The sequence below is a fragment of the Drosophila ananassae genome, chromosome 2L (genome assembly GCF_017639315.1).
Source record: "Drosophila ananassae strain 14024-0371.13 chromosome 2L, ASM1763931v2, whole genome shotgun sequence".
In the NCBI taxonomy this organism is placed as follows: domain Eukaryota; kingdom Metazoa; phylum Arthropoda; class Insecta; order Diptera; family Drosophilidae; genus Drosophila; species Drosophila ananassae.
In genome coordinates this window covers 26,659,364-26,686,023 of record NC_057927.1, presented here as the reverse complement: position 1 = coordinate 26,686,023, position 26,660 = coordinate 26,659,364, and the positions used below count along the sequence as shown (strand labels likewise).

General features: G+C 44.7%; 3 protein-coding genes across 4 annotated transcripts; 1 reads left to right on the top strand and 2 right to left on the bottom strand.

Annotated features, from left to right (window-relative positions):
- The first annotated feature begins 738 nt into the window (after nucleotides 1–738).
- On the top strand, nucleotides 739–2,754 carry LOC6505900 (alpha-tocopherol transfer protein-like). Its single transcript, XM_001964541.4, has 5 exons — nucleotides 739–1,121; nucleotides 1,181–1,288; nucleotides 2,044–2,188; nucleotides 2,245–2,458; nucleotides 2,513–2,754. Exons 1-5 carry the CDS (start codon nucleotides 847–849, stop codon nucleotides 2,665–2,667), a joined length of 897 nt encoding a protein of 298 aa, XP_001964577.1. The 5' UTR covers nucleotides 739–846; the 3' UTR covers nucleotides 2,668–2,754.
- LOC6505626 (protein kinase C-binding protein 1) lies at nucleotides 2,738–11,933 on the bottom strand. 2 transcript variants are annotated; one of them, XM_032449605.2, is made up of 10 exons: nucleotides 11,787–11,933; nucleotides 11,525–11,733; nucleotides 11,220–11,389; nucleotides 9,541–10,611; nucleotides 9,310–9,476; nucleotides 9,159–9,240; nucleotides 7,290–7,470; nucleotides 4,521–7,168; nucleotides 3,585–4,463; nucleotides 2,738–3,524 (listed from the first exon to the last, which is right to left on the bottom strand). In XM_032449605.2, exons 3-10 carry the CDS (start codon nucleotides 11,262–11,264, stop codon nucleotides 3,330–3,332), a joined length of 5,268 nt encoding a protein of 1,755 aa, XP_032305496.1. In that variant the 5' UTR covers nucleotides 11,265–11,389; nucleotides 11,525–11,733; nucleotides 11,787–11,933; the 3' UTR covers nucleotides 2,738–3,329. The 2 variants fall into 2 exon arrangements, with proteins under 2 accessions (XP_032305496.1, XP_014760734.1); XM_014905248.3 differs by having other exon boundaries at nucleotides 11,220–11,375.
- Nucleotides 11,934–20,379: 8,446 nt separating this feature from the next.
- On the bottom strand, nucleotides 20,380–24,083 carry LOC6505625. Its single transcript, XM_001964543.4, has 2 exons — nucleotides 23,651–24,083; nucleotides 20,380–23,275 (listed from the first exon to the last, which is right to left on the bottom strand). Exons 1-2 carry the CDS (start codon nucleotides 23,697–23,699, stop codon nucleotides 20,748–20,750), a joined length of 2,577 nt encoding a protein of 858 aa, XP_001964579.1. The 5' UTR covers nucleotides 23,700–24,083; the 3' UTR covers nucleotides 20,380–20,747.
- Between the last annotated feature and the right edge of the window lie 2,577 nt (nucleotides 24,084–26,660).

Below are 26,660 nucleotides of genomic sequence, written 5' to 3'. Positions count from 1 at the left end.
ATAATTATTTTTATTATAATGTTTAATTAAACAATATTATTTCTACTAAAAAAAACTTTCAACTTTTTCTTGGCGCTAATAGCTTATATTAAGTATACGCCACGTGTGCCAATTTTGACAGTCAATTTATTCGCTATCGCTAAGCGGCCTGTCCATTTGTGGCCTGGTTGTATATGAAAAATATAATTTCCTTTCGCCAGTCAAGCATCATATTTCGGATTTGATGAAGGAGCTAAAATCTCTTGATCGGCTTGAGCACATGCCATGCGAAATAATAACAGTCCACTCGTCACGGATCGCCCGCCCAATCACTTGATCACATGTTACGTAATACCCCAGATGGATTGGAGAGAAAAATATAATAATAATAATAATAGCCGTTTGAAAGAAAACGGGCAGGTTGGAACAGCAACAAACAACAAGCCCAACAAAATGCATTTCCACGCAGCCTGATGGAAGTAAAGTGAAATGAACCGATGACGATGATGGCCGAACGAAAGCCAGTTGTGAGTTTTCCTCCAAGATGGAGCCGAGGGGATGAGGGGAATCCAGTCTGCGATTCGGCTAGCCAGCACATGCCATTTGGTCCCCCCCCGGACACATCCCCGATCTTCCCGATATGCCCGATTTCCCACTACCAATCCCGATCCCATCCCGAGAGCACTCGAAATTGCATGCCGAATTTGCACAGTCAGCCGGCCAGTCAGCCAACCAGTTTCACTTGCGAAAGCAAACAGCTTCCATTTCCATTTCATTCGAGAGTCGACCGCCGATAGCTGGGAACGCGTTTCGGGCCAAATAGCGCGCTAAAATCAAAAGTAAATCCCGTTGCCCAATAAGCCAAAAATGAAGGAAGCCGATTTGCAGGAGCAGTATGCCCGATTTCCGGAGATCAAACGATCGGAGGTCGGAAAGTTATTGGACTGGATCCATGCCCAGCCGCATATCTCCAAGAAGTTCTCGGAGGGAGAGGCCCTCCACTTCTTCCACGCCTGCAGGTCCAGCATGGAGGTGGCCAAACAGGTGCTGGACATCAATCTCACTGCCCGCACCCACCTGGATGAGTTCTTCAATAACTTGGACTGCGAGCGCCCGGAAATCAGAAGGGCCATGAACACAGTGTAGGTTGAAGCTCAAGTCCCAAGGATTTTGGTTTAACATTCTTTGAAAATCCTTGCAGGTCCATTGTTCCACTGCCTGGAGCCACTCCGGAAGGATATCGGGTTATAATTGGCAAACTAGATGATTTAAATGCCTCAAACTATAACTTTGCGGACGTAATGAAATTGTAAGTATTAAAAGGACCAAAAAAACATAAATAATAAGGCAAACCACTCAAATATTAGCCAAAAATATGGGAAGCAATAAACAAAATCTGTTAAGAATAAATCTTAAGTGTTAAGGCTCATAAACAACTCTTGGACTATAAAAACTAATAGCCGTCTAACACTTATATTATCTGTTAAGAAACCCACCCATATCTTTCACTTTTTAAAAAAAGTTCCCACAGTGACATAAGAATTTATTATATACCCCAAAGAACCAAGTGAAATATAGTACTTATATACGATTTTTGCAAACACTTGTTCAACTTTAATAATAATGGCTGACAATAATGACCGCGTAAGTTTGCGCCATTTGCACGTCATATTTGTGGCGTGATTATGACAAGGCTTAAAAAATCATGAAAGTATTAAGGTTCTGAACTAAAACCTCAAACTAAACACTGCCGAAAGCACGCACACGAGGCTTCGCCATTCCGGATATAGATTTACACGCTGAGCTACTGAGATACTTTGCCTTAATCCACAGGCATTCACAGATCATCGACTGGTCGACGTTTATAATAATCATTATAATCTGCCGTATAATGGTAGGCAATTAAGAGTTAGCAATTAAACAAGTAAATATTAATGAACATGTCCACTTGGACAGGCAAGGGTGTACCTCGGGGAAGGACAGAACGTCAGTTGGAATTAAAATCACAATTTTTCATTTGAGATACATCAAGAGTACATTCCTTTTTTAATGTCTATCTTTTAGATACTGTATGGTATTCGACTTTTGGATGTACGAGGATGGCATTCAGCCAGGACATGTAATCGTGATCGATCTGAAAGGCTGTTCCTTGGGCCACGTGGCCCGTATTGGCCTCCTGCAGATGAAAAAGTTCCTATACTATCTACAGGCAAGGATTAAAAGATTTATCCCTAAAACCACCAATACCACTGTCAAGTTTTCCAGGAAGCGGCTGCCATCAGACTGATTGGCTTTCACTTTATTAACATTGTGCCCTTCATGGATAAGATCCTGGCCATCATGACACCCTTTATGAAGAAGGAGCTGACCAGTGTCCTTCACGTGCACAGCGATTTGAACGATTTCTACAAGTTCGTCCCACAACAAATGCTGCCCAAGGATTACGGCGGAGGCGAGGAGTCCACCAGCCTGTCAAAAGGTAGTTTTCCCCAGAAATGAACGCAATATTTTTTAAAATTAATGCTATTTACAGACATTTATTACAAAAAACTATTGGATAATCGGAAGGAAATGCTTGAATTCGAGACTCGCCACCAGGTGAATGAGAAACTGAGGCCCGGAAAGCCCAAAAACGTCTCAGATCTTTTCGGCATTGAAGGAAACTTCAAGAAGCTAGACATTGATTGAGGAGGAGGGCTGAGTTCGATTTAGGGAAAGTTACTTTTGTTCCACAGGTGGTTTGACAGTAAAATAAACGTTTTATGGTGATTCAAACATTTCATCAGATGTATTTTCCTTATGTTTCAGTTGTAGCTTTGCTTTCAATATACATAAAATGGGTGTATGTAATAGATGGCGGATGAAAGAAAAATGTACATTATGCTTTGAATGGTGAATGGTATGACTGCAAGTAACTACTGTTTGCAAATTCCATCTCATGGGTTTACACTTCTCTTACATTCTATTCGATTACGTTATGGTAAAATCAAATAATTGAAAAAAATGTTGAGATATATATTATTAGTTATATATACCAGAATCTATCCATATACTTATGTAACTATTATTGTATTAATAACTTTATACATAAAACTTCGTCTTTCAGTGTCAATGCAACTTAGAAACTGTTACTCTCTGAGTAAATAAAAAAATAGCAGCGCTTCGGGGATCTGGATTATTAAGGTGGTATCCAAATGATGGACTTAGTACATTCTGATCAGACAAAAATAATTGATTCTGAGTTTCTCTGGAATATCAAGGATACTTTTTCCTGAATTACAGGCAGTCTTTCCAGGCGGTGCATTCTCCTTTCTATCTATTCTGTTCTTCTTTTTTAATTCCTAAAATATTCACTGTTTAAACACTTGATTCATTTGATTGTGTCGCATGCCCTGTGGACTCGGGTTGTTGTTTCCCATATTCATTTGCCGCATTCGGTTGTTGTTCTTTCCTGAACTGCGCCCCGTGGCCTTGGATGATTGCTTTTGATGTGGTGGGTCTGGTATCAGACTAAATGGAGGATTGGGGTTCACAGTCATGGGTAACTGAAATGGTGGAAAATAAATTATATTAAACTATTAATGATAAGAAACAAATATACTTACAGGTATGTTAAAGCGCTGAACTGGAGCTGTCTGCGGGGTATGTTTTGGAAAGCTGATGGCATTTCGCTGACCAGGCATGAGATTGGCCATGTGGTTGCTCGGTGCAGGAGTGGAGACCATCATTGCGTTCATGCTGCTATTATTCGTATTATTCACAACCGGCGTGGCCGTCACCGTAGTGCCTATGTTGCTGACCACCGGGCGCAGATAGGTGGTGGAGGGCAGCTTGAGCACCGCCTCCTGATTGGATGGGTTCATCATAGGCATCATGGGTGGCCACTTTTTAGAACCGGGACCGCTCATCGCAGGTCCTGCTGCTGGAACAGAAACATTCCGAATTATCTGTGAACTGGGATTTGGCGTGACACTCGTAATGGCCGTCGATGTTGTTGCCATCGGTGTCTTGGATTTGGATCGTATAGGTTCCATTCCAACAGGCATTTGCGCAGAGTGTGGCGGCTGATTCAGCTGCATGTTGGACGCCTGCCCACAAGTGCTCGAGTGCTTGACCCAGTGCATCTGCTGGCAAGGATAGTCACAGTACGAGGTGTTCCAACAGCAATAGAGTTGCGCCTCACGCATGCAGTTGGCACACCACTGCTTCTTCTTCGCCTCCTCCACAGCCCGCATCCTTTCTAGGGTGCTCTGCTGGCGGAGTTCGTTGATTGTCCGTTTGTTCTCCTGCTCTATTGTCTTGCGCATTTCAGATAACATCAGCTCGTGGGTGCGTTGAATGTCCGTTAGCTGACGATCGTAGTGCTGCTTCAGTCGCTCGTTCTCCAACAAAAGGCCAGCGATGCGGGCTTGGAGCACACTCTGTTCCCCGGAGCCCATGTCGCAGAGTGTGTCCTCGATAACAGAAATAAAGTAGTCTGTGATCTGTGGAAGCGTACATTAGGTTAGAGAAATAAATCATATTCGACTAGTGCTAATTACCTTGTGGGCATTCTCCTTCAGTTTCCTGGAAACTGGTCCTGCTTGCGATGGATAGATCTGGGAGCCATCCGACTGCAGGGGGCCGCAGGGACGAGCGACCAACTTTGGCGGACCAGAGCGCAAAAGCATCTCGCTTAGGGCCGTGGCCATCCCCGGAGTTATGGGATCGTTGAGGCTCGAATCACCCACCACAGTTTCGCTTGGCAATCCGTTCAGAGCATTGGCCAAAATGCCGCTCTGCTCCGAGCTGGATGTTGCAGTCTGCGTTGGAGTAGTGCCTGCGCCTGTCGGGAGAGCACTCAAGCCTGCCAGTGGGGGAGGCATTGATGTGGTGCTGCTGCCGGGAAGATTAGGCATCGGAGCTTGTGAGTTTTGCAATGTGCTTTTCGAAACGGCCCTCAAGGGAGGAACAGGTATTGTCATGGTATTGTTTGGATTGCAGTTGGCAGTCTGCTCTACTGGTATCACCACCATGTTGGATCGGAGCAGATTCGAAGCAGGTGTGGCCTGTGCAGCACTTGGAGGCGAAGTAGAATTGGATGTGCGCTCGCCTTTCGGCCTATACTGATGGGGGGCCGGGGATTTGACTTTCGGTGACATCTGTGGTGGTACCGACACTGTCTTGCTGCTCCCATGACCTCCATGGGGCTTGGGCGATGCAGACGGCGATGGAGATGCTGCGGGCATAGGTGCAGATGTCGGAGAAGTTATCGGAACTATCGAGGATGTAAGACCAAGTGCCTGTGCTGTTTGCGGCCCTTGCGGAGCTGAACGACGTTTGGATGTTGAATCTGTGGCTTTGCCACTGGGCTTTTGGTTTATCCTTTGAATGGTGGTGTCGCCCACAAACCGTACTAGCTCATCTGTGGCAGGAGACTCCTCTCGAATGGGTTGAATAACAGTTTCCGAGCGCGACGGCAATGGAGCGGGCGGTGGCATCGGTTGCGGCATGGGTATCGTTTCCGATCTTTGGCTAAAACTGGGCCGTGGCTCTTGTTGATCTGTTTCCATTTCGTCCTCGCTGAGAATTTCCTCCTTAATTTTAATCGCTTCCGGAACTGTCTGTCGCACTGGCTCAGTGGGTGCAGGTCGAACCGGGGCTGCCACTGGTGGCTCCGGTGGTGGAGCAGTGACCGCTTGCTGCCTTCGCAGTGACTCTTCCTGAGCTTGTTGCTGGGCGAGCTGCTCGGTTAGATTTTGATGGGTTCTGGCAGCCGCCTCAGTGTCTTCCTCCTCTGGCTCCGACATTACTTCCGTTTTGATTTCCACGAACGGAATAACCTTCTTGATGAGCTGCTGCTGCTGTCGCTCGACTTCTGACTGGGCTTCAGCTTTTTCTTGGGCTTTAGTCTTTGTCACTGTGGAGTTGACTGCTGGCTTAGGTGCTGGAGAAGGAGTAGGTGGAGGGACAGCGGGAGGAGAAGGTGGAAGGACAGCGGGAGGATCAGGTGGTGGGACAGTCGGAGGAGCAGGCGGAGGTGCAGGTGGAGGTGCAGTTGCAACAACTGGAGATTCTTCGGCAGGCACTTGCTGCGGCTGTTCCCGTGGAATCTTGGTGATGGTAACTCCCTGACGGCGCTGGACCAATTCCACAACAGAAACCACTGAAGCTGCCGTTGCATCTTTTGCTTCCTGATTTAATGTCTCCTTTTTCTGCAGTTGCTCCTTTAATTTCAAAATATCCTTATTCGATACTGTTTTTTCCTCCAACTCTCTGTCCGGCTCCTTGTCGTGCTGTTTTCTGGCGTGCTTGGACTTTTTCTTGTAGTCACTGGACTCACTGGTGCAACTAGCATCACTTAGGGAATGTTTGCGCTTCGTAGACACAGGCTCAGGAGTTTCCATTGGAGCGGGTGTTGTGCTGGTTTTCGTGGCTAGGGATTTCCGCTTGAGAAGGACCTTACATCGCGAGTCGGTGAGAGATTCGCCCGACCTGGATATGACCTCGTAGTTGCTGCTCTTGTGCTTCGGATGATCGCTCGATGCGGCTATTGCCACTGGTACAACCTCCGCTTCCAGGGCCTTCTTGGCCGGACTACTGGATGGATCGGACTCATTGCCCGACTCCGTGGTTTTGCTCTTCTTAACAATGGACAGTTTATCACCCGCTGTCTTGCGGATGAGGAACTGCAGTGGCGTTTTATTCGCGGGCTCCAACTCTCGATCAATGGCCGCAAAAACGCCAGGCATCATTTGCTCCAGCTGCTGTTGTTCCTCCATCGGGTCGTAAGCGGTGCGAAATGGGGCATAGTTGAAAGCTCCTATCTTCCGCTTTATGTGCTCTATATGCACCTCCACCTCATGCACGCATTCCGCCAAATCCCTCGCCGATCGCCGACTGGTCTGGGTGTTTGGGTTCTGAGCGGAATATAAGAAGCAATCCTTCACAGGAACGAAGGCCCGATCGTGTTTGCCAAAGAATCGCACGTTCACCAGAGATGGATTTGTGGAGCCCATGGCTTTGGCAGGCCAGTACGGGAATCCCTTCAACTTGGCCCACAGCAGGAGATGGGGTTGTCGGCAAACTTTGACGAACCATTCATCGCTGGAGTTGGCGTTCAAATAGCACTCGGGGCAGGTGTCGATTTCGTTCGCCTCCTGGCGGCAAACCTTCACCACTGCCTTCGAAGCTTGCTCCACTTTGGCATCTACGGAATAGTTTGTTTATTTTAAGGAAGCACTTAAAGGCTTTGGGGGATAAGTGATTTTTTGGGATGAATGCATTAAAATCTCAAAAAATCAAGTTCCTTCAATAATGTACCCACTTACCGCCGTTGTCCAAGATGAGGGCATTGTGCTGGATCCACTTGACCTCGCCGAGAAACTCGTCGGTGTTCTGGAAGGCTCCATTGCGGATTTTTTCCGCCAGAGTCTCGAAGCTCACCGGGTTCACGAAATACTTTTTGTAGGTCTGGGGGAACACTTCTAGCGGTGAACGAAGCTTGTGGGCCTGTGGGGGAGGAGAATGTACAAGATTTTAGCGAGGATTCAGTTGCGAATTCGCCGCAAGGCGAAGAGAGAACAAAGCCAGTGTTTATCTTCGATGTTCGCAAACAAGTTTACCCGTCATTCCCTCAGATACACCAACACAAGAACACATGAGCACATGAGCACTAAGGCAGAGAATAGGTGGGGATGGGGAGCCAGATGGGATATGAATGATAAAAAATGAATGATGCCTGTTGTGCGGCCCCTTCCGGTGCCATACTCGAACAACGGTCTCCACTGGTGACCACCAATAGGCAATTGTCTAAAGGAAGGAGAGCTCGAAGTACCCAACAAAAATACAACCGCGGTCGTTAAAATAGTACCTACTAGCCAGTTTGAAGAAACCATTACACTGCATAGAAATGACAGTAAAATAATCTCTTAATATATTCCAGTTTTTACATTTAGTCCAGTACTAATACTAAAACCCCAACTGTACAAATGTGTAAACAATGGTTTGTACTTGTTTGCTGCTTTGCAATTGTTTTTAATGCTTCGAGCTAATTAATTAATTCACTTCCACCATTTTACCCACACATTTCCAACACATCTAACGAGCGAAAATATAAATAATTTAATCTAACTAATGGGCCTGCCTCTTAGGAAGCTTTTAATATTTTCTGCTTTGTGGAGCGAAGAAAAGCCCGCCATGTCCTCACACAAAATTGCTTATATAAATGCTGGGGATACTCTGAAGATTTAATAAATTGATAAGAAAAAGTAATGACGTAAGCAATTAAGAGCAAACTGCTGCTTAAATTGTTTAAATAAATAGGTTTGTTGGAAAGCTTCTATCTATCGATCTATTGAGTTTTAGGAAAAGGTTGAAAACCCTATAATATGATGAAGTTGGAACCCATAAACCCCATTCTTCTTCATGTACACGAAGCCCGCACAAACACAGCCATCCGTTGGCTACACAAGCACATGGCATGGGCCAACGACTTCCAGATAAGTGAATGGAGAGAAAAAGCCACGTGAGTCGCTAGACTGCTCAGACTTGGGACGAACGAGGCCCATAAAAGTGCACCACAGTTGGAGCCAGAAGGGTCAAGGGAATCTTGTCGGGCCGGCATCATGTTGGCCAAAATGAAACCCAATAGCCAGGGAGCCAAACCAGCGAGACATTCAGGTGTCTATCCATTGGCCTCTAGAGCGAGACAAAACAGATACGTAGATACGTGGACTGAGCTGCAAGCGAGTGGCGGCGACAAAGAGCGCAAAGCACAATTACCGTCAAAATAATGGCACAAAAGTGCCACCCCCTCTATATGTACGTGTTAAATTGTACATTCTTGATACGGCAATCAGTGGAAACTGTTACATGTTTAACTAATTATTAAAATACATGGCTTGTGGAAACAGGGTTTTTGATATTTTTAGTTATAGTTCTCTGTTTTGGAATGTGAGCTGTTTAGATAAGCAATGAAAAAGAGGTCTTTAGTTGATAAGTAGGGTTATTTTTCTGGCCGTATTTGTACACACATACAGGCACATTAGTTTTTGCGAAATATTTCGCATTATTCTAAATCAGACACCAGACGAGCAGGGTATTCACTGAGAGATAAAGAATTCGAATGGCAAACGAGATACTATACAAATAGAATCGATAGCCTGGCAAATCCCCGCAATATCAGCATAATCACTCACCCCGCGCACATGCTTCATGCGCTCCAAGGCGAAGGAGAGCAGCTGGCTCAGCAGATCGGTGGAGACATCGTTGCGCCGCAGCCTGTAAAATGGGGAAACAATAAACAATGGCTCACATTATGGGCCTGGGAATAAAGGGTGCTACGGTCACCTCTTCGGAGCCGCCTCTATCAATTGGCACTCGGGGCACTTCCAGGCAGAGTCAAACTTTGTGGTGGCGGGTCGCACGCAGTAGGAGTGAAATGAGCGCAAGCACTTGGAGCAGGGTTGCAGCTTTCCGCATTCGCGGCACTTCCAGCAGAAGGGATCCCAGCCAGCCTAGGGGAAGCGCAAGAAAACAAGGTTATAAATAATATAAAGTGCTCGTAATAAAAATACTCACCATAGGCGGCTCTTGCCAGATCACTCGCAATCTCTGTATGGCCTCCTCTTCCTGCTCTTTTTCAGGTGCGGAAGCTATAGTCTTTGACTCGCTGACGTCCGAGAACAGAGAGTTGTGCGCCTCCAGCTCCCCACTTGGCCAGTCGCTGTCTGCGTCGGCGTCCACCTCCCCCGAAGTATTCAGGGCCAGCTCCGACTCTGGGTTATCGTTCATGATGCTCTCGAGGAAGGCGCTGTGCTTCTTAGCGAACTCTTCGTTCTCGCTGCGCATGTTGCTTCTCCGCGATGTTCGCTCGTCGTTGCTCCAACTGTTACTCAGCGACAGTGTCTTGCTGCGGGATTTCAAGCGGTTGAGCTGGTGGTCCGCCGGCATGCTGTTGCTGTCCTCGGCATTCAGATCGGCCAGACGCTCGCCCTCGTCGAAAGCCATTGAACGTCCCCGAATTCTCCCGAGCTTTCGAACCTTCCCGATCGCTTCTTCCTGGCACCAATCCTCGTCGGAATCGCAATTCGGAGCTGGGATACTCTTACTCCGCTTAAGGGCTGCCTTTGTAGACTTTTCCACATTTTTGGAGGTTGAGGTGTTCAAGCTGCGAGACAGCTCCTGCTGTACGAGATTCGTGGGCGCGTAGCGCGACTTCCTCCGCTTCAATTTGGATCCGTCGATAACGAAATTGGTCAGCACTTCGGATTCAATGTGGGATCGTTGCAGGGCAATCATCTCCTTGGGCACCTTGGGCTGGCTCTTGTTGTTCGGGGTGGAAGTGCTGACCTTGGTCAGCTTCATGGTCAGGGAGGATCCCACATTAATGTTGGAAGGACTGGAACTGGAGGAGTTGCTGCTGCCGTTGGCCGACCTGGGCGGTGCGCTGACCACATACTTTTGGCGCTTGCTGGGCATGTTGGCCGGCTCCAAATGGCTGTCGGTCTGGATATCCATGTGGTCATCCAGCATCTGCGGCTGCGGACTATGAATGGCGGAGAGGGCTTCGTAGTCCGGCCGGGGAATGGATTTTATGCTGTCCCCGGTGCTATCGCTGCTGTCGTTGCTTTCCATACTACACGGTCCGATCTGGAAAAATGATGCTGATAATACGGGGAATGGAAAAACTATACCGGAACTCTGGCATATAAGTTGTTTCATGTGACGAATTCGTCGAATGGCAAATCTATGAATAAATGCAAAAGTGTCACGATATCGTGCGTGTTTTTGTTTCTGTTTCTATACACTTTTAGGGGGTATGTGGGTGTGAAGTATAATGTTATATAAAACAGGAATTATTTTGCAGCTTCAAGGTTCAAGGAATCAAATTATTTAGAGAGTTATATGCAGGAAGGTTTTAAAACAAAGTTATACGAATACAACCAGAAGTTATTAAAGACCTCAAACGAGTTTTAAAAATAATTATACACTTATGAGTGACTAATCGGACATGTTTCTAGCATCTCAGATAGGTTTTAGGAGCTATTTCCCTTTCATTGCAAGGTTCGGCATTTCAAAGATGACAAAATTATTACTGCCAATATTAGCTAGGGAATATTATCGTCGGATTATTGAAATTTTGTTTGCTTTCACGGTACTTTTGTTGGTTTTGTTTTTGCGTCACCTGCGCCGACTTCAGCGAGAGGCAGCAACGGCAACGGCAATCGCTGCTTCCGCAGATAGCATTCCTCACCCACCTGGCTCCGAAAATCGCAAGAGGGAAGCCTCAGCGTAGCGGGCATTCCACTACCATTTTAGCAATTAGGTCAATACAGGAAACAGGAGCTATTTCGGGTGGCCTCTAGTCGTCATATTCCGATGAAGATGCACGTCTCGTCTGCCAGTTTCTGCTGCTGCAAGAGAAAATCTATGTTTGTGTTATTCTGCATTTGCAGCTTGTGGGGGGAAGTGGAAAGTGGAAAAGGGAACATGTCCGAAAGGGGGTCGCCGGGAATCGGTTTGCAAAGCAAACGAGAACAGATACGGGCGTGCTTGCTCTTACCAATTTCTTCTCTGGTTGGCAGCCAAATAACTTGTCTCCAGCGAGTGGTATGTGCTTCCTCCTTCTGCTCCCGCAGGGCTATCCACCGACGATGATCTCCTTTAATTCTGCACTTGATGTAACGCACTTTTCTGGTTTAATTGATGGTTTCGGAAAATTGGCGCAGCTGCGAATGATGGTCAAGCCAGCTCCGACATTTCTTGGGAAGCCTGGAACGTTGGATCGTGAAACACGGGCGGGATTTTCATTTTTGAATTATTACCTTATCTAACAAGTTGAGTAAGTTTATAATTCTTTGGATTAAGCTAATTAAATAGAGTTGTTTTCTTTCAAATTTAAAAAGATGTAAATAGCTCGTTTTGTTTCGGCAAATACCAGTGTGACCGCACATTAAGATGAAAAAAATACTAAATGCTAAGAGAGACGCTGGACGAATTCGCCGTGGTACGTTCTCTTCGCCTTGTTCTCCTGGCGCTTGTTGCTCTCGTTTCGCCTCTGTTTTGAATTTATAAATACATTTTTAGTAATTATGTTAGAAATAAATAACTGTGCCGGTTTTTAAAAAATAATATTAAGACAATTATGAATTTCTTAAATTAACGAATCTGTACAATTATTTATATCTAAGTCTTTAGAGTGCAGTCCTAGGCTCAGAAAGCTAGTATTGCATACCTTATTCAATAGACGTAGTTTTTTAAATTAATAAATAAAAAATGCTTAATCCTTAACTAGTATAATATAGTAAAAGTTAGTATCAAGGCTTAAATTCTAATTGTGATAAAATTCCAAGCGAAAGGGCCCACCCATAATTTATGAAAATCTCCCTTAGATTGTTATAAAAAAAATGATTATTTATTAATGTGACATAGAAAGGCTTTAAAATTTACAACAAGTCTGGGATTTTAGGCTCTAACTCATTAGGGGCTATAAAAATAAATCAGGTAATGTGTATATGACTAAATAGTGGAAAGTGGTAAGTGGCAAGTGGCCATATGCATCATCATTTTGGTTAATTAAGTTGGCTTGAATTCCGATGATCTCTCTCTAATTTGGTTTTCGAATATAATGAGCTGAATAATGACCGAAAATGCAGAGCCATTTGCATGAATTTATAATGGCGGGAATAACCTTGAAACTACCATAAATCATTGGGCAGCTCCACGAAAAATCTTTTTATGGCAATTTGAGAAGTTTAATTAAAATTAAAAGGCTTCGCCGAACAAGCTGGACTCGTACTAAAAACACTTCCCCGACTAGATATAACCCTGCTGGCAGGTAAACAAGTTATGAATCCCATTACATAAACCATTTCCCAGGCTGACAATCCCCACAAACTGGCTGGAAACGGGCCCGAGGTGGGCAGGAGCTGAGTGGTAAGGGATAGCAGGGAGTGGGATGGTAACCCAAGGACTTCGGAATGGTTGAACTTCTACAAACGGTTTTCATATATTCATGGCAAATTATAATGCTGCGCGGGGATAAAATGCGACGAAGAAAGACAAAAGTTGGCCCATTCATAAGGGTCACACTCGGGCGGGCAGACATGGCCATCCTAAGCACCCCAGCCACCCACACCCACGCCCACGCCTTGTTTTACCTTACCGCCCACTTAACCCCGAGCCATTATCCTCGAACCTTGGGCTTTCAAAATAGCGACAATGTCGTCCTGCTGCTCCTCCAGGCCATTCGGCCACGTGTAAACATGCATCTCCATATATCAATAAATTGAGATTACTTACATAATTTGTATTCCAAAATCCAAAAAACTGTTCAAAAAGTTGCCTTGGCCCCTTTTTCATATGATTGCCCCAAAGTGTGTGTGCGTATGGGTGTGTGTATGTGTGGAGTACACGAGTACATTGTGTGGGAAAAGTTTTTCTTTTTTTTTTGCGAGTGAGATTGGTTGGGGAGTTTTCCTCGGGGAGCAATTCGGTTAATATTCCGAACATAAATTTGCAAAGGAACCACTTTAATCAATGGCCAGGTAGGAGCAACTGTATTGGGTAAAGTGGAAGAGGGCAGGGAGCATGGGGGGTCAGGGATAGGGCTAAGGGATCAAAGGTCCCCGCCCTCTGCCACAGATCGGAGGTGCAATGTACCATTAAGCAGAGGTATTGATTTGCCGGCAGAACTGCTGCTGTCTTGCGACAATGGGAGTGTGGAAAGGATATTGTATTTAAATATATAAAATATAGTTTTATAACTATTTTAATTAGTACTAGTTACCTGGAAATCTCCATTAAGTTTTCCTTTAAAATCACATCTTTTCACTATATACCTTCTTTTTGGGAAAAAAGTCAAGACCATTGAAGTACTTTGTTTTAAGTGATTATTCAAAATTGTGGATCCTTTTTTCCTTACTATTCAAACTCCATTTCTTCGTTTTCAATTCGCATAATTTCTCATCACTGGCAGGCATAAATTGCCGAGCACTCGACTATCCGTGGGGCGTCCGAGTCCGGGTCTTGAATCCGGACATTGTTTGTTTTGCCAGCGGAAAGGAAGATGGAAATAGAAACGGGTCCTGGAACTAAAACTGAAACACAGAAACAGAAGCAGAAACAGAAGCATAAAGAGCGATGGAGATAGAGTCGGGGAAAGGACCGGGAGAACCGGGATGCCCCCGTTCATAACCCATATTCAATTTCATTTTGCAGATCTCGCGCTGCAGGCGGCAGTTCTAGTGGCAACAACGAAAGCATCGAGAGCATTTTGAGAGCCTCCGGCTTAACCAGCTTGCATAATCACTGCCATGGTTCTCGGAATTTATAGAAAGCTTTGTGGCCACCTGAGTCACGAGCTCTTAGCCAGTCGCAATCTTCCACTACCACTGCCACTGCCACTCCTGCCAGCCCATCGCCACTCCATCCCTATCCTACTGACCAATTATTGAGCCGTTGCCAAATGCAAGGGCATAAAATGAGCGCACATATTGCCGGGACGAGTTGCGTGGGGAATCGGATGGCAAGGATCCGTAACGAAGAGAATGAAATGGAGGGCAGGACGTGGCGCAGGAGCGGGAGTTGGCATTAGATACCGAGGTGAGGGCGGTGGGAGCGACGCAAAAACAAGAGCAATAACTGTTTGGCAAACAGATTTATTTTTATGCCAAAACCTACGGGAGCGGATTTTCCATTTCCCCGAACAGAGACTAATTTGGTTTTAATCACAGGCTGCTTTTATATTATTTACTATCAGAATAAGTTTAATTTAAGTAAAGGGGGCGCATGAAATAGCAGGATGATATAATATAAGTCACAGAATATTCTTAAAAAATGTGCCAAGCATCTAATACCTAGATGTGTAGGCTCATTTATATGTTTTTGTGGAAAATAACTAAACATTTTGTTAAAAATTAATTCATTCTTTTTTAAGTGGTGATTGCTATCACTCATACGCAGTGTTGCCCCCAGCTCGACATGTAAACATGTTTCCCTTTACTTTTTGACTAATAAATTGGAAAAACATCTAACTGTTGCCTAAGACCTAAATCTGTTGGTAGAGATTTCTATAGCCCAGAGCTGGGCTTGTGCAATCCCAACTTAAATACCCAATTGAAGGCGAACCGCTCCTGGCATTCTATTTTTTTGGTCTCGCTCACTGCCTGCACAAATATTGGTTTGCAACTTTCATTGCCAATGCGGTGAGGTGCGGCGTCTGCGGGGCCTGGTCAAAGGCAGAAAAGGCCTGCCCGACGCTCCTGGCTCGGGCCTCTTGGCCACTGACTAGGGGCTACAGCCCGCTGGCTCCTGATGATGCTACATTAAGTGCATGTTTTGACTGCACCGCATCCTCGACTCGATTCCAACCACAGACAGCCTGGCCCACACACGTCACGGAGCAATGGAGTCGTGTGGGCGGAAGGACGAGGCAGGGCAGCTGCTTGGTGGCAGGGATGCCACGGCTGGAACGGGTGCCAGAGAGTGAGTTGGATGGAAAGCGAACGTGGGCCGCGTGGGTGCAGTGCATCATTTTTGCATTAGGAAAGTGCAGGGCCATGAAAACTGTAAATAACCTGAAACAGAAGACTAAGAGCCCGGGGCAAAATCCCAATGGCTGTGCTGCTGGGCTGGCCGCAAATTATGCTTGTCAAAAATGAATGTTGCATACGTAACAGAAAGTAAAAAGTGCACTTAAAGAAAATCGTAATGGAGCGTAATGGAAGAAAGAATAGAAAGTATAATCCTACTTCTGATTCCAGTTCAGTTTCTTCCAAGTTAATAAGCCAAAGTGGATTATAATCAGCTCTGAAAATTTAATGAATTGATATTGCAGGAGTTTTCTTCGAGTGCATGAGCGTGTGGGCGGGCGGTCTGCCAGGAAAAGCCACAAAATGGAAGAGCCAAACGGCTGGGGAAGGTGAAAGGCAGCGAGGACGAGGTCGCTGCTAGAAAATCGCAGCAGTTTGCGGTTGTCGTCATCGCCATACGTGCTCGATGCGTGCCAATCCCTCGGGGTCCACACATCCTTATCCTCATCCTTGTCCGTATACCCTCTGGCCTCACATATCCCCAAATTTCAGCCCGTCTCTACCCCGCGCCCCCAAAAGTCAATGCCAATAGCAATGGCTTGAACGCCTCGATGTCAGGCTCATTCTTGGTCTCGCTCTGATTCGGATTCTGATTCTCTGGGTTCTTGGTGGTTTCTGGTTGTCGGCCCTGGGTAGGAACCCGGTAACCCAAGCCCGCCAACGGAAGCTGCTAACGCCAAAACTGACGCTGACGTGGCTGCTGACGCAGATGCAGTGGCAACTTTTGACTAAATGTGCTCTGAACGCATTAAGATGAAAATGTTATTACAGTTAGTGATGCTGTGGGGTATACACAACGAGAAAATGTTCATACTGAGCAGTAGAAATAATATTTTCATAAATTATGCAGAATAGCTCCATAACCAATAATATATAACTCAAAAAAGAGAACCGATTAAGGAAAACTTACAAATTATATGAAAAAAGGAGTATTACAAAAATTAATCCGGTTTTCTGACCTTTTTTTTTTTATTTCTGTACGATTTCTAAACTATTTAACAAAAATTTTATATCGATCCGAGAAATACTTTCCAAGCTAAATTCGTAGGAAATAGTGCTCTAGAGTCTGGCTTCATTGTCATTCATAGCATAAATCGCTTCTATAAACAATGGGTCGGTTGACACCATATCCTAAAAAAGGCCCAGCCGATCTTTATTAATTTTAGAGACGACCACGAGATGTACTAAATTAGTAATTGAGAACATTTTTTGTTCTGGTTTTTAAGCAAATCTTAGCATTTATTTTTATTAAAGACAAGAAACTTATAAACCTGAAATAAAACTAATACCTTTCTCTCAGTGCACTACCTCTGCAGTCATTATTGAAGCATTTGTAAGGTGACGCCCTTTGGGAAGCGGAGATTAGGCGCGGAAATGCTGCGAATGTTCGCTCGGTTATCGCCAGCAAACATTTCAAAAATGGGCGTGGGGATGGTGGGTCGGGAAAAAGTCGGAAATTTGATATGCCAAAAAGCGTTTACGATCAACAAGTGATAGGAGCAGTCAGGGACACTGGCAAATTATGCAGATTGCCTGAAAGGGACACAGAAATAGAGGAAGGGGCGGATGGGAGGGCCCTGAAGAGGCACTAGGATATTGAGGAAGTTGGCTGCAATGTTTGGCGAGAACTTTCCATCAAGTGGCGCAGGAAGAGACATTGATTTGACTGCAGCAAAGTTTTCCATTATGGAAATGTCATCAAATCGATTTTTGTTCCTTTTCTCTTTTCCCCGTGATTACGTTTTGTTTTTTGGATGGGCGAGAGCCTGTAATGACGATAAATGGTACATGCTAAGTGAGCAAATGAGGAAATGCGAAAATGGGGAAATGAGCAATGCAGCAAACAATATTCCACATACGCCATGGTGTCCCAAAGTCCCATTGAAAGAAAAAAGGTCGTTGGTTTTATTAAATTTATTCATATTTCTCTTTGTGTTTGTCTGTTACTCGTATTATTATTGCAATAATAATAATTATTATTATTCCATCTATTTAAATATAGTGTGTAATAAAGCTTGACAATCTATTAATGCTATTACAATGTATTCTCGGTTATATTGTTCGTTAAATGTTCACTTGTTTGTCTCGTGTCCTGTTCGATTTTTCCGCTCTGTCATGTTTCCGTGCGTCCTGTCGACAACTGTATTCGATGTCATGTCGGGATGTTTTGTATTTATAAATGCGTATACAAGTATACTTGTTTGTGTGAATGTGTCCTCTCCTTTTTCGTATTTATATATTTATATATATTTTTATTTTTTTTTTAGATTTTCGTGATGGATTTGTGTGACAATCTCGATCGCTCTCTATGGATACCGCACGCTTTAACAGATTCAGATACGCACTCGACCGCGAATACAGATGCGGACTTTACGTGTGTATCCTGCTATCCTGCAGCCGTGTGTTTAACGAATTCGGGTGTTCGTGTGCGAGTGCCTGTACTTTCTATTTGCATTCAAGCAGAGTAATTAAAATTATAGTTAAATTTCCCATTACCCTGGCCTTCCCAGCACCAGCCTCCATACGGAATAGCGAGTGGCGGCGAGCTTGGGGAAATGGGAAACGTAGTTAAAAGCTTTCGAAAACGTAGTTTAAATTTTCTCTAGTTAGGAGGAGGGTTTCTTCCCCACTTCGCCCGCCCCCCTTGGCTCTATTTGTCTTTGCCGTTCCGCCATTCTGGCGTTCTGGCGGTTTCCATCTGGTTTTAATTAGTTAAAACGATTTAAAATGAATAAAATATCGCCTTTGCTGCGGAATGGCGTGAGTATCGCGACTATGATGTAATTAAAATAATCTATGTACAAGTTAATCAACGCTTCCATCAAAAACCATTAGAGCGGACAAAAAATACTTTGATTCAATCATTCCATTTGCGCAGTCAAAAATAAGGTACGCGGCGGGTGCTCTATTCAAAGCTGGATTGTTTCCTGCTTGCTGTTTGCCGTTCTTTGTCCTGTCTGTTTGTCCTGACTGTGTGGCAAATTTGCTCGGGCTCAGTTCATAAAACCAAAATACAAAAATCCCTTCACTTGCCACTCGACACACATTAAACAAAAACAGCAACAGCAGCGGCAGCGGCATCAGCAATGGCAGCAGCAATAAAATCAAATGAAAAGGTTGAAAGTGGAAAGTGGAAAGGTTGAGGGCGATGGAGTGGAGATGCATGTCGGGAAAATCTCATACGAAGTTGTGCAAATATTTGCCTGCATACTTTACCATAATTATTATAGTAATTCATTGCATTCATGTGTTTAATTATTCCATACACACACACGTGCTGGGCCGATGCATTCATCATTCAGACATACACACCTCCTGGGGATGGGCGCGGGCATAGGCATAGGCATGGGATGGGTGGCTGAGGGGTCTGTGGGCGTGGTGATGTAAGTGAAATTTATCGTGTACTTATATTGACTTCTATAGCTTACATTTACATTATCAAGCTCGAATTTGAAACTTTCTACAGACACAAAAATTCATTTAATGCGGTCCTTGTTCTCTAAGGTTCTCCCACTCCTGTTATATCCCTTCATATATAGATCTCGATAAGTGTCCCGATACACACATATATATTCAAGAAAATGTACATAAGATATAAACATCGATATAGACCGCCTTACACACTGTAGTGCATAGCTTGCACTCCGTAATTGTTATTCGTTTCTTTCTACATTTCGATTACACACAAGGACATGCATACATACACGGGCAGATGTATATATATATAGGGTTTATAAGGATATACATATATGCCATATATATCATATTAATACCGTAATTTATTTAGAGTTAGCTTTGGTCTACTTGCAGGAGCTGGTGTACGAGCTGGTGTCAAAAGTGAGGGGAGAAAACCGAAGATATCGCTATGTATTCTAGGATAGAAATGGATTATTTGTATTTAAAGATTGGCTAAATCATAGGTACTAGGTGTTTGGCTTCTACGGTTACGAATGAAAATCAGATTCCAACAGGACTAAACAATCGCATGAGGATAACAGGCTAAAAACAGATATAGTACGAGTATTTTAAAAACATTTTGGCACGACTCGATGCTATGATATAAGTTTAATCTCTATATGCGATTTAGAATGATTATAAAATTATTTTGATTTAAAAGTCCTTATGCAGTTAGGAATACATTTACATATGTACAAGTGAGGAACTATGGTAGGGGCTGAATGGCTAAAACTATACGTGTAAAGTACTTTATATCCATTGCACATCGACGATGAGTATATGGGCTTTATATGTTGAGCTTAATAGATCCACTAACATTTTACATAGGTGCCTAGTGTTATTCCTCCTCCGTGCATCCATCCATCCATCTATCCATCCGATCCTAAGTCAAAACTAATCCTATTCAGTGTCTGATCTCTAAAACGTAACACTAGCACCCAGAAGCAATTCTTGTATGTCTAAGACCCGGCCAGCTATGTATGGCCATAATATATGCATTATCGTACTATACACCTTAATAAGATCAGTTTTGGTCGCTATACCTTCTAGATTATACCGCTCTATAGCTCCATTAATGTACAGAGTTAAGTTGGACAACTATCGAATGCTAGCTAGGAATGTAAGGGACTGTGTATGGAGAGTTCTAATGGAGTAAACACACACATACATACATATATGTCTATAAGGATATTTAGTCTGTTAACGGTATCTAGTCTGAGAGTGCGATCCGAATGGAAAATAAATGTTTCATCCTTGTTTTGATTCAGTGACGAAATTTCATTGGTTTTGCATTTTGATTTTGATTGTTTCTGTACCTTAGTCGGTTTGAGATTTCGTTTTTATTGGTTTTTTTTTTTAATTTCTGTAGGAAATTCCTTTTTAAGATAAATAACAATTTTAAAATCATAGAATCATAGAAATACTTTTGAACATAATCTCTTAAAATTGCATTTTTCTTTCAATCAAAAATATAAAAAAAAGATTTTTTTTATTAAAAATCCTATTGATTCCACTTGAATTGCTCTCAGCATTATATTTGATTTTGTAGTTTTGTTTCAGTTTTGAGGATTTATGTGGCAGTCAATAGATTGTGTTTCGGTTTATACTCTCAAATATATGTTTGCAATCAAGCACTCGTTTCTCAAACTGATATGAACCAAACGATTGCCAAGGATTTCATGTGGGGGCTGAGGGGGCACGAATCTATTGACCTATTTACACCTGGGTACCGTAATACTAGAGCGATACAAACTCCCCAGGTCCGCCGCCCTTATCCTGGCCCTGGGCAGCATCCTGCTGCTGTTGCTGTTGGTGTGTATGATCCTGTGCGTCCTTGACGCCGCTTGGCTGTTTCTCCGCCTCGCTGAAGAGCGTCTCGTTCTCGTAGCTCTCCTCCTCCGGCAAGGACAGTGTGGATCCTCCCAGTCCCCCGCTGGCCGTGATCCTTCTGCCCATGTTGTCGTACTTTGGATAGGCGGAGCTGTCGAGCGGTCTCAGGGGCGTCACCTCGATGGGCGGCGTCTGGCAGGCGGTGGGTGGTGGCGGGACTTGGTTGATGCAACTGGCACAGGTGGTGGCCGACACACTGGGACTGGGGTGGTGGCACTGCACCACCGTAGATACGGCTGGTGGAGGTGGTGGTGGAGGCAGTTCCATGGTATTGCTGTGGTACGCGGCTTGATGGGGATCGTAGCCGCTCGTGTCCAGGTTGTAAGTCACGATTTCATCATGGGGATAGAGTCCTGACTGCTGTTGGTGCTGCAGTTGCTGGTGCAGATGCTGTTGCTGTTGCAGGTGCTGCACCTGTTGCTGCTGCTGCTGTTGTAGGTGCTGCGCCTGTTGCTGCTGTTGCAGGGACGAGTCCTTCTTGAGGATGCCCCTTCGAGTTGTATTTCTGGGCAGTGTGGCGAACTGCCCCGACTCTGGCACTGCCACTGCCACCGCCCCCGCTCCCGTTTCCTGCACATCCTGCATCCTCTTGGGGATATTCAGCAAATCCGGATACATGTTCAAGTCCGCACCATCCAACATATCCTGCGTAACGGACACCCGGATGAATATGTTCCCGCCAAAGGCAGGGTTCGGCACGATATTTGAACAGAATTCGGGTGGTGGCGGAAACACGCCCACATTCAGGGGAAACTCCTCGGATATCTGGGCTGGATGTGTGTGGGCGTGACCGGCCATTGAGGTGGGCACACTCATCATGCCGCATGTCGGGTCCTTGACGGTCATCAGTTGCTGCCTCAGATGGGGCAGGGTGCCCTGTTGGCCGGCCTGTTGCTGCTGCTGTTGTTGCTGTTGCGGCTGCTGTTGCTGTTGCACCAACATGCTGCCATGCCCCAGCCCGGAACGGTGATTCTCCACCGCATGGATCTCGATCTGGTTGAAGCCCATGCCCGCGGAGTCCGCCTTGTTCATGCCAATGGACGTGGGCTGGTTGTCGATCCCGTAGCTGTCACCGCGATCGTTCGTGGTCGTGGTGACACTGGAGTCCAGCAGCTTCTTCTCCTGATCGTTGAAGCTGACACTGGACTTGACGCCGGCCTTGTTGGCGTGACGGTGCTGCCGTGTCGTGCGCTTGCACAGACACACCACAAACGAGATGGAGATCAGGAGGAACACCGTGCCGAAGATGCCCATGATGAGGCCGAAGTACCAGAAGGTCTCCGGCGTCTTCTCCAGCACGTGCTGCACAATCTCGCTGAGATAGATGCTTATGTTCTGGGTCATGCTGCCAATGGCATTCGTGCCCGTACAGGCATACGTTCCAGCGTCCAGGCTTGTCACGTTGAAGACTGTCAGGTTGCTCCACAGCTTGTCCGACGCTATACTCTCCGAGTCGAACAGGACGTTGTCGTTGTCCAGGATCTTGCCGTTCAGCTCCCAAGAAACTTCCGGTAGGGGATCCCCATAGACCAGGCAACTGAAAGTGGTGTTGCTGCCAATGTCAATATTTTGAACTTCTTCATTATTGAAGATCTCGACCCTCGGTTGACAGCCAAATAACTCATCGTCCACACTGTCCCAAGTGCGGTCCTTCTGGGCCGGGGGTCCTTTGCACACCAGACTCACGGAACTGAGGCGACTGTTGACATACCAGCCACGGAACTTGCGCAACTTGCAGTTGCACTGCCAGGGATTCTCCTCCAGCGAGAGAGTCTTCAGGTTGGCCATATGTTGGAAGACATACTCGCTGAGGCTCTCCAGGAGATTGTTCTTCAGGTTGAGGAACTCCAGTAGGTTTAAGTTGGCCAGCGACATGGGATCTATGTAGGAGATCAGACAGTCGTGCATGTCCAGCGTTCGCAGATGAGGCAGAATGGGAAACTGGTAAGCTGCCAGTCGCTTAAGGGGATTCCCATTCAAATAGAGTATTCTCAGTCGGTCGTTGCCCATGAAGGTGTCCTTGTCGAGCATCTCTAGCTTATTATCCGACAGGTCGATCTCCACCAGAATTTTCAAATTACGAAAGGACTCTTTGTGTATGTACTGTACCTCCGATTTCTTGAGGTATATTCGTTGCAAGTTCAGCAGCCCCAAGGCGGAGAACTCCTCCCTATTGAGATATGGAATGTGGTTGTCGTTCAGCACCAGCACCTGGAGCTCCGTGCTCAGTGTATTCGGAATGGTGGTCAGCTGCAGGGAGCTGCAGATGGCCGACTTCTTGCCGTTGGTCCACTTGCAGGTACAGTTTGAGGCGCAGCTCTGAGACCAGTCGTCCGCCAAAGACCAGGCCACCAGGCTCAGTACTAGCCAGAAAACTAAAAAAAGGGGCATAAAAAATGGGTTGTTAGCAAAAAAATAATAGAAAAATCTTGAATTAATGTTTGGATTGAAAAATTTAAAAAAAAATGTATATTTTTGAAAGCCGTATTTTTGTAGTTATATGATAGATATAGGCTATAGGATTAACTTGTGGATTCCATGATGACTTTGCCACCAACATTCAATATTTTTGCAAAAAATAGAGCACTCTTTATAACACAATAAAAAGTTAATCTTCTTGATGTCTCTTCTTGTTCTGGTTGACCTTTACACCGGAAAGGTTTAAATCAAACATGAAAAACTTAATGAATAATTAAACACTAGTTTCTCAGGATGGAAAAAGCAGAGATTTCTGGGGACAGGAAACTCACCTGGCAGAACCTTGAGGGTTTTTCCCCTTCGGCACTCCATGCTGGGCATATGGCTTCCGAGAGGAGGTACTTTTGCTCCGGATTTTGCTCGCGACCCTGGCAATTGATGACCCTAAATGGCTTTGGCTGATTCGATTGCCATGTTTCACATCATGTTGCCGCCGCCAGCAAAAAGGTCTCCATTACTCCACATTACTCAGCACTTTGGCCACACTTCGGCACTATTGATTTTGCTGATTTTATTTTTTTGTCCTGTCCGGGTTCTCTCTATCCAGTGTCCTCCAGTTCAGTTCTTTTCTTTTCTATTAATTTTCTTCGAGTGGAAAGTTGGTCTTTTATTTTACTTTTTTTTATTGTTCGTCTTGCCTCTTTTCCAGCTGTTGCTGCTGATGGCGCTAGTGCAGGTCCTGGTGGTGGTGGTATCCTTTTAAAAATCTTAAATCTGCAAAATGTAAAAGAGAATCCGGTATTAGCGTTAGCAACCAACAATGCCCATTGTAGTTGTGTAGTTTTAGTTGTTGTTTCCACTGCCCCACACACTTGCCCCATTTGTAATCTCTGTTTACCGGGTTTGGCTTTGGCCTTTTGAATAGAGTGGGCTGGTGCTGGGTCTGGGAACGGGAACGGGAACGGGAACGGGGCTTTAAAATCGGCTTTCAACAACATTCTGTAATTTGTTGTACGACGTCCAGCTGGACGGCACAACAAAGCGGTAAAGAAACCCGCAGGGGAACAAGTGGAGGCTAACCAGGCTCAAACACAGGGCATTCCCAAACTCATTCTCATTCTTATTCTCATTTTCATTGGCATTGGCATCTCCACATCGCCGTCCTTACAAAATCAGCATCAATAGCCTGTCGAATGCTTTTTACTTTTGTGCTTCCCGCCCCCCAAGGCCCAGTCCCCAACCTTTGCCCCCTCACTTTTTTGTTTGTACTTCCTTTGAGTCGAAAAGGACAGGGAGAGGTCGAAACTGAACTGGAAAAAAAACAGACATTCCCAGAAGGATTATCTCTATACCTCTGTCTTGGTTTCTTAGTGGTATGGTATTTGAATTCCAACCAATAAATATTGAAATGTTTCGAATAAACGAACTTTTCTGGACCTGCATTTTTATTTCTTTCTAGTCTTAACAAAATAGAAATATTTTTCTTCGGAATCTGAAATAATATTTCCTATTTTTCTACTTAAGCTACATTATTCTAAGAGATTATATATGTATGTCTTTTCTAAATAAGAATAACAACTGAAAAAATTGCTTTAGTCTTACTTTCGATTGAATATTTGTTGTTTTCATATAATTCCTATATAATTCCATAATAATTCCTATTATGTTTATGGACGTATTATTTTCCACAACGTATTTTATTTTCTGTGTAAGTCTCCCCTCGAATGCGAATAAAAAAGTAATTTAAGTCAACGGAAAACGCCTAATTTCACACAGTCTACACCGCACTTACTGTTGCCAAACTTAGTCCACGTTTGCCCTAAGCTTTCCTGGATCTTTTAATGCTCCTCCACCAACAAAGCCATCACCACTCACCCAACCTCCCTGCCCAGATGAATCCGCTCCGAAAAGTAAGGCAAACCGAGAGATACGGACAGACAATGAAAACGTAAAAAGCTCAAAAGGTTCATTTGTCAATTTGCCATTTGAATTTGTATTTGAAAATTCACTTGGCCGCTTTTGCGCTTTGTCCCGCAGCCATTTACCCACCCAGTCTCCCTTCCACCATTGACACCCACAGTCAGATTCACGTCCTTCCCGTCCTGCCTTCTGTAGAAAGGGCGACCCACAAAGCCCAGCCAAACCTTGGCAGCCTCAATTTCTGTTTCTCCTCGTCCTCGTCGTCGTCGTCGTCGTCGTTGCTGGCAATGCGGATAATATTTCCTGTGCCAGTGCAGCAGCAGTTGGCATGTTGCAATTGCTGACTTTGCCTCAGAGTCGGTCCACCAGCTTCTCCATATACCCGTCTGCCAATCGTCGACAGTTATATTTTTGCAACTCTATGACAAAGGGGGGGCAAGCGATTGGGGCATGGGAAGTGGCTGCCACTCTTGGCTGCAACCGCATCGCAACGGCACTCACAGGTTCGTTGATATTCATAAATGTGGCACAGTGGACCAAAAAAGCAAAGCTAATATGGATGGCCAATTGCCAAATCGGGGCCAAAAGCGACGGCCAAAAGCGCGCAACAATATTAAAAAAATATTATGGAAGAATATGTTGCAAATAGAAATCGAGGGAACGGGAAAGGAGAAGTCAGTTCGACTGCAGCCGCAAGTCGTAAAGCAAATCAATTAACTGATGCCACACAGAGATGATGGCCCAAAAAGATACGAACTTTAGCCCTTCAACAGATGCCACTGGCAGTGTCGCCTCGCATGGACCTGTAAGGACTCGTATCTGGCCGACTTGTGATTGCAGACCTGCAAACACAAAACTATGCAATTTCCAATTTGATTCCGAATTCCATTCCAGATTATCTGTTCCAAATTGATTTTGTTCGGAATCATTTTCATAAACCTACAGAGAGCAACAGGGCGTATGAGCAACATTGACTTTAAGTTTAATTAGCCAGGCTTAATACAGTAAATACGTTTTAATGAATGTTATCCGATTAAGAGCTTTATTAAGCACTCAAATTCACTCAGCAAGACACAAAAGAAAGTGGCGAAATGCCTTTGAAAATAATTTATATTTAAATCCAATCAATTGAATGGAAATAAATATTTGCCCTTTAACGCATTTATTTATGCTTAATGAAAAGAATTGATTACCATGGCGATGTTTTAAAATTAATTATGTATATTCCATTATTTCCCTAATCCGGAATCCGGAGAGAGCTTAAAATGCACGTTTTGTCAAAAAATCTGAGAGACAATCCATTATCTCTTACCTAACACCGTGGGCGAGCAAATAAATGGACATTTTTTTGGTTTAGTTTGGCTTCGCTTCTTTAATTTTCTCCGGTCCTCCTGTTCTTTTTGTCGGTCATATACAATTCCA

Excerpts from the sequence above, each read along its gene's own strand:
- LOC6505900 (XM_001964541.4), top strand. The coding sequence starts at position 847 with ATGAAGGAAGCCGATTTGCAGGAGCAGTATGCCCGATTTCCGGAGATC. Across the intron at positions 1,289-2,043 it reads TTTGCGGACGTAATGAAATT|ATACTGTATGGTATTCGACT; the intron begins GTAAGTATTAAA and ends TCTATCTTTTAG. Across the intron at positions 2,189-2,244 it reads AGTTCCTATACTATCTACAG|GAAGCGGCTGCCATCAGACT; the intron begins GCAAGGATTAAA and ends CAAGTTTTCCAG.
- LOC6505626 (XM_032449605.2), bottom strand. The coding sequence starts at position 11,264 with ATGCCCGCTACGCTGAGGCTTCCCTCTTGCGATTTTCGGAGCCAG. Across the intron at positions 10,612-11,219 it reads CTTGCGATTTTCGGAGCCAG|ATCGGACCGTGTAGTATGGA; the intron begins GTGGGTGAGGAA and ends TCATTTTTCCAG. Across the intron at positions 3,525-3,584 it reads TTCAGCGCTTTAACATACCT|TTACCCATGACTGTGAACCC; the intron begins GTAAGTATATTT and ends CCACCATTTCAG.
- LOC6505625 (XM_001964543.4), bottom strand. The coding sequence starts at position 23,699 with ATGCCCAGCATGGAGTGCCGAAGGGGAAAAACCCTCAAGGTTCTGCCA. Across the intron at positions 23,276-23,650 it reads AACCCTCAAGGTTCTGCCAG|TTTTCTGGCTAGTACTGAGC; the intron begins GTGAGTTTCCTG and ends CCCTTTTTTTAG.